This window comes from Phascolarctos cinereus, unplaced genomic scaffold (genome assembly GCF_003287225.1).
Source record: "Phascolarctos cinereus isolate Bilbo 61053 unplaced genomic scaffold, phaCin_HiC Scaffold_4;HRSCAF=312, whole genome shotgun sequence".
NCBI classification, from domain to species: Eukaryota; Metazoa; Chordata; class Mammalia; order Diprotodontia; family Phascolarctidae; genus Phascolarctos; species Phascolarctos cinereus.
In genome coordinates, this window is record NW_027555847.1 from 727,083,860 (window position 1) to 727,090,049 (window position 6,190).

Sequence of the window (6,190 nt, forward strand, 5' to 3'; positions counted from 1 at the left end):
CGCCTCCTCCAGCATCCCGGGGACGGCCCCACGTGACAGGGAGGACCTGGCTCAGGACGGCCGGATGGGGGGGTGGGAAAGAGTGAAAGCCAGGGGAGCGGCGGCGCCGCTGATTGGCTCAAAGTTCTAGGCTTCGCCAGGAGGGAGGAGCAATCTCCAGCTCCTCAGAAACTGGGAGGAGGGGGCGTGGCCTCGGAAAAGAGAAGGGCACGCCCCCTAGGCGGGGGCAATCGGGGCCTCCCTCGCCGAAGAAGAGACTGCGCAGACCCGGTAGTTGCTTTCCCACCTGCGTCTGGAAGCCCCGGGAAGGCTGCGCTAGTCCTGGGTCCCGGCGAGGTGAGGGGCGGGGACCGGGACCGGATGGGAGGCCAGGGGCGGGGCGGGCGCCCAGGATCCCCGCCCCTGCCGACTCCTACAGTCAGTTGGCTGGTGTCTGAGATGAGGTGAAGGCTCCAGATCCTGGGCGGGGGTCAGTGAGGAGGGACCGCCCGCCCGCCCCCTCCCCTCCCTTCTGTCTTTCCCTTCTCCCCCCTCACTTCTTTCCTCTCCTTTATTTCCTCCTGTCCCCCCCATGCTGGGCTCTCCTTCCTTCCCCTCTCCCCTCCTGCTCCCCAAATGCCCCCCTCTGACATGGATGTCCTTGGGCTCCCACCCCCCTGCATTTCTAGGGTTCGGACCCCCTGGGAAAGGACCCGCCAGCTCCGGGCCCCCCTCCCCCCAGGTGTCACTGCCCCCTCCCTCATGTGACCCGGCATTTCTCGGGGGGAGGGACACAGTCTGGGCTTTTCTGTCTCCTTGGCATCTCCAGCAGCTAGAGTGCAGCGAGGCATACAGTGGGCGCCTCATCAATGCACGTTGAGTTGACCCGAGTCCTGGACACAGACAAGCCGCCCCCGGGGTCACTGTGGGCAGAGGCAGGTCTGGGGGGAGGGGGAAGGGCCCACCCCCCTCATGGCTGCCTTTTCCTTTCCAGCTCTGCCTCGGGGGGACCCTTTGGGCCTGGGTTCGGGCCAGAGCTGGGAGCAGCAAGGAGCCAGAATGGGCCCCCAGGTCCTCACCGGCAGGCCCCCCCAGGTAAGCAGCATCGTCCTCCTCCCTGCCAGGTGTCTCAGGTCACAGTGTAGACAGGTCCTTGCTCAGTGCTCTCTGTCCTCAGAGCACCTGGGCAGATTCAGTCCCCAGACCACAATGGATCGAGCCCTTCCCAGGTGTCAGGCCCAGGTGAAGCACTAGAGAGAGGCAGAATACAGGCCCTACCCTGGGGGCGCTTAGCCTCAAATGGGGGAGACAAGGGGAGCAGGTGGGAGGCAGCCAGGGAAGCTCCCTGTCTTCCTTCAGGGCCCAACTCCAATCCCCCACCCTCGGTAAAGAGCTTCTCCTGGTCCCCCCTTAATGCCAGTGCCTCCCACAACGCCCTTCCCCGTGGGCCCTTACTTTCCTTGTGGGTCTCATTTGCACATTGCTGTTTTCAGGTTTCTTCCCCACAGACACGATGAGCTCCTTAAGGCAGTACCTGGGTTTTGCCTTTCTTTGTATCCTAGAGCTCAGCACGGTGCCTGGCACCCAGGAGGCACTTAATAAATGCTGGCTCCATTCCTGAATCTACAACAAATAAATAGGACTTTTTAAGCAGGATGCCCCATAGACATCTTCCACTCAGCATCTCCCAGGTAAGTGGAGGATACCACCACCCTCCAGGTCACCCAGGCTGGTAGCGTCATTGTTCCGTTTGAATGTGTCCTCCCTCTCTCAACCCACATATGAGGTCAGCTGCCAACTTGAGTAGTTTCTCTTTCTACACGATCTGGGCACATCCCCTCCCCCTAGTGCAGGCTCTGGCCACCTCACGCCTCTTTGGTCTCTCCCTGCTCCAGTTCTTCCTCCATTGAGCTGCCAGTCATTCTCATTCTCTTTTAGATTCAAACTATTTCATTTAATCACACTATCGTTTTCTTGCTCTCTGGATTGGATTGTTCTGAGTCCCCTTCTCGGCATCTTAAGTCCTGCCATTTTCTATTATATTTTCCAATTTTCCCATTTAAAGTTCACGTTAAATTTCAAGCCATGTGCTTTTACTTACCTCCCGCCATGAAAAGCTGTGTGTTGGACCCTGAAATCTAGTTGAAGATACAAGTCCATTTGGGAGGGGACTGAACTGTGGACAGCGGTGGCCTGGCGGACTGAGCTTTAGATGGAGTCTGGAGGCAGGGATGGGAGCCACAGCTTTGAGCCTGTCTGAACATAAGCAATCCACGAAGCCCTACTTAGTCTCTTTTTGGGGTTTTTTTTTGCCTCATTTTGCTTATCTGTAAAGTAGGGATAAAGAATACTTGCCTTCCCAAGTTGGTCATGAGAAAAGTATTGTCTGGACCAGGGCTCTTAAACTTTTTCCACTCATGAGCCTTTCAGCACTTCTTAAATTGTGGATCTTGACCCTATGGGGTCTTGACCAATGGTTTAAGAAAATGCTGGTCTAGACCTTGTTTATCAGTAGTCAGGCACATGTTGTCCCCCAGTTAGACTTAATTCCTTGTGGGCAGGGGCTGTTTTTGCCCTTCTTTGTGTCTCTGGGGCTTAGCATGGAGCCTGACACAGGGTAAACCCTTCATAAATGTTTGTTGACTTGACAATGACTGTTCACTTGTTACATGATTCAGAATCTGAGGCTTGTAGTAAATATTCCTAAAGATTTGACTTGGAACACTCTGGAAACTGAATATAGTAAGAATCAGTCCTAAATCCTGACCACTTGACTTCCCTTCCCAGGCCCATCTGGGTTGTGGTCCCTGGCCAAGAACAGATTTATTTGTTTCAGGAATCAGTGACATTCAAGGATGTGGCTGTGGACTTCACCTGGGAGGAGTGGGGCTACCTGGACACTTCCCAGAAGGAGCTTTACTGGGAGATGATGCTGGAGAACTACAGGAACCTGGTCAGCCTGGGTAAGGAGGCTCCTCTGGACACTTGGGATCTGCCCCAAAAGGTTGTTTGCTTCCTTCTGCTGGGGCTGGGTCTACTGTTCAGCACTGGTGCGTTGGCCTGTAAGAAGACGAGACCAAAAATACCCAAGCCTTTGTTAATCACAAGGAGGATGAGAGACAGGGTGCTTGTGCTCCCTGGTCCAGCTGAAGGGCTCTTGCTTTTATACTGTGTGATCCTACTCTGGCTCTCTGTTCTTTCAGGCCAGGGAGGCTTTCTAAATTCCCCGGGAAAATATTTAAAGTCCAAGACAGCTCCCAGATACCTCAGTGTTAAATGAACCAAATGAACTCCTTGTCTGTCTGAACCCACCTCCATTCTTTGTCTTGTTCCTGTGTCTTCCCAGGAAAACAAACCAGATCATCCTTCAGATGTTTTCTCTCTGCTCCTCCACGGCCCCCACACTCTCTGGCCCTTCCTAGCTTGCTCCTAGGGGGCTGTGAGGCTTGACTTCTCAAGTGACCCTCCCTCTGCATCACTTTGCCATTTCCCACAACTAGGCCTTGCAGATGCCAACCTGGATATGATCTCTCAGCTGGAGTCAGGGGAAGCGCATGGGATTCCAGTGGGCGGTGTCCTAAGAAGCTGCTGGCCAGGTGAGTGAGTGATCTCCAGCTAGCCGAGTATATGGCACCGCCACTAAGCTGGTGATTCGTCTGTGAACCCTCTAAAAATGGGCGTGCTTATGATCTGCTGGATGACTTTTTTGGTCATGAGCTCTTCTCCCCAGCCATAGATCTTACAGATAATTTCTCCCTACTCCTCCAGTTTGTTTGGAGGATGTCACCTTTCATACTAAAGTCAATTAATATGGATAAATAGAAATGATCAGATTCTGCTTTGTTTCTTTTTAGAATGCAGCTATGTTATTCCACAGTGTGTGGAAACTTGAATTGTTTTAATGTTTTTTGGAAATTAAAGTGGAATTCTTTAGTCTAGGAGCTGTATATATTACTTTCTCTTCTTAGACCCTGTGATCACACTCAAATGACTCTTCTGAGTGTGACATTTAAATGAAAATTTTTTTCTGGAAAGAAAACAAAAACAAAAAAAATCCTCAAGCTGCAATGTTCCTATTGGTGTAGTGGGGCCAGCAGTCGTCCATATTTCCATTGATTGTGGGTTGTCTGCATGGGTTTTGACATATTAATCTAATATAATGTTATTGACATATATGAAAGGATAATCATGGTAAATGCAAGGAAGTTTGAGAAGCCATTAAAATGGACATCAGTTTGGGTGAGAACCATATGTAAATGATTTGTAACAGCCAGAATGTTGGGGGAAATGATACATGGACAAAAACTTGTTCATTGAAGGAAAAGAGGTATTTAGACCTTTTCTTTCTTTCAGCTTGGGATACCAGGCCTCAGACCAAGGAGTCATCTCCAGAGATAAGTATTTCTGTCGAAGACTTATCCCAGCAAACACCCTCATGGGATGATCCACACATCTCCAAGATGGGTAAAGCCTGGGAGTATTATAGCAGGTTAGAGAAAGAGCAGAGCAATGAGGAGAAACATTCTAGACGAAGAAATGTGACTCAAACAGAACCTCCCAATGAAGTGAGAGGCTCTGAATGCAGTAAATACGGCCCAGTCCTTTCTCCACAACAGGATGTCTCTGTACTAATGAATCTCCACAGAGGTGATGGCCAGAGAAGGAGTTTCACCATTTGTTCAAACCAAAGACAGTGTAATCAAGTCCATTTGCAAAAGAAATATTCTGAGGTTAACAAACGTCAGAAAGCCTTCAGTTGTGATTTTGACCCCATTAAAAAATATGGAATTCATGCTGAAGAGAAACTTCATGAAAGTAGGAGTTCTTTCCTCCCAAATAACAAACTTAGTCTATACCAGAGTACTAATGCAGGAAAAAAATGTTATGAATTGACTAAATGTGGGAAGACGTCCTGGCAGAAGGCAGATCTTACACAACACTCTAGTATTCAGAGTAAAAACAAATCTTATAAATGCAATGAATGTGGAAAGGCCTTCCAGCAGAAGATAAGTCTTAATCTACATTATAGAATCCATACTGGAGAGAAACCTTTTGAATGCAGTGATTGTGGAAAGGCCTTCCACCAGAAGATTGATCTTATAAGACACTGTAGGATTCATACTGGAGAGAAACCTTTTAAATGCAATGATTGTGGGAAAGCCTTTCCCCGGAGCACAACCCTAACTCTACATCAGAGAACTCATACCGGAGAGAAACCCTTTGAATGCAATGAATGTGGGAAGGCATTCCGACAAAGCTCTAAACTTTCTCTGCACCAAAGAACTCATACGGGAATAAAACCTCATGAATGCAGTGTTTGTGGGAAGGCATTCTCTCAGAAGTCTGATCTTACTCGTCATGGTAGTATTCATACTGGAGAGAAACTTTATGAATGTAATGAATGTGGAAAAGCCTTCACTCGGAATACAGGCCTTTCATTGCATAAGAGAACACATGTTCAAGCAAAATCTTTTGAATGTAATGATTGTGGGAAGGCATTCTGCCGGATCACAGCACTTACTCAACATTATAGAATTCATGATGGAGAGAAATCTCATTAATAAAATCACTGAAGCAAAACTTTTCTGTGGAAGAGACTCCTTGATAAATTTACTTAATATTGGAAAGGAACCATGGAACTACACAGTGCATGTAAAAAGCCTTTCAGTTAAATGCAGGAAATACAAAACCCAGCAAAGACCACTCCCTGCTCTCAGGGATCTTACAATGTGATAGGAGAGGCAACCTGAAACAAGTTAGGTCCGTAAAGGAGAGATACAGAGCAAAGGGAAGGTCATCTTAGTCACCGGCCCCTGAACTATCGGAAGAGTTCTGTGGAGGGTGGGATGTGACCTCAGACTTCCAGGAGGGCAGGAAGCTGGAAGTGGGAGCATGGGGGTGGGGGGAGAGAGAGAAAGACAGAGTGTTGCAGATATGAATGACATCAAGTGAACACTGAATGGATCGTGAAATGTGTTCAAGGAATGGCAAACCACTCCAGTATCTTTGCCAAAAACAAAAAAAACCAAATAGAGTTGTGAAGAATTGGACAAGACTGCAGAACGAAGCATCCTTAATGTCCCTGGAATTGAGGCCCAAATTGTGAGTGAGAATGTCTTGGTTTCACACTAACCAGATCAGGAGAGAGGATGCCCTTTGTGTTATTATTTCCTATTTATCCTGTATATAGCTTGCCTGTATATATTTGTTT

General features: G+C 48.6%; 1 protein-coding gene across 1 annotated transcript; it reads left to right on the top strand.

The window, feature by feature from the left end:
- The first annotated feature begins 936 nt into the window (after positions 1-936).
- Positions 937-5,559, top strand: LOC144457166 (uncharacterized). Its single transcript, XM_078154503.1, is given in 6 exon segments — positions 937-993; positions 995-1,031; positions 1,034-1,074; positions 2,816-2,942; positions 3,480-3,575; positions 4,333-5,559. Coding segments are annotated over 6 exon segments (1,551 nt in total). The 5' UTR covers positions 937-951; the 3' UTR covers positions 5,541-5,559.
- The last annotated feature ends 631 nt before the right edge of the window (positions 5,560-6,190 follow it).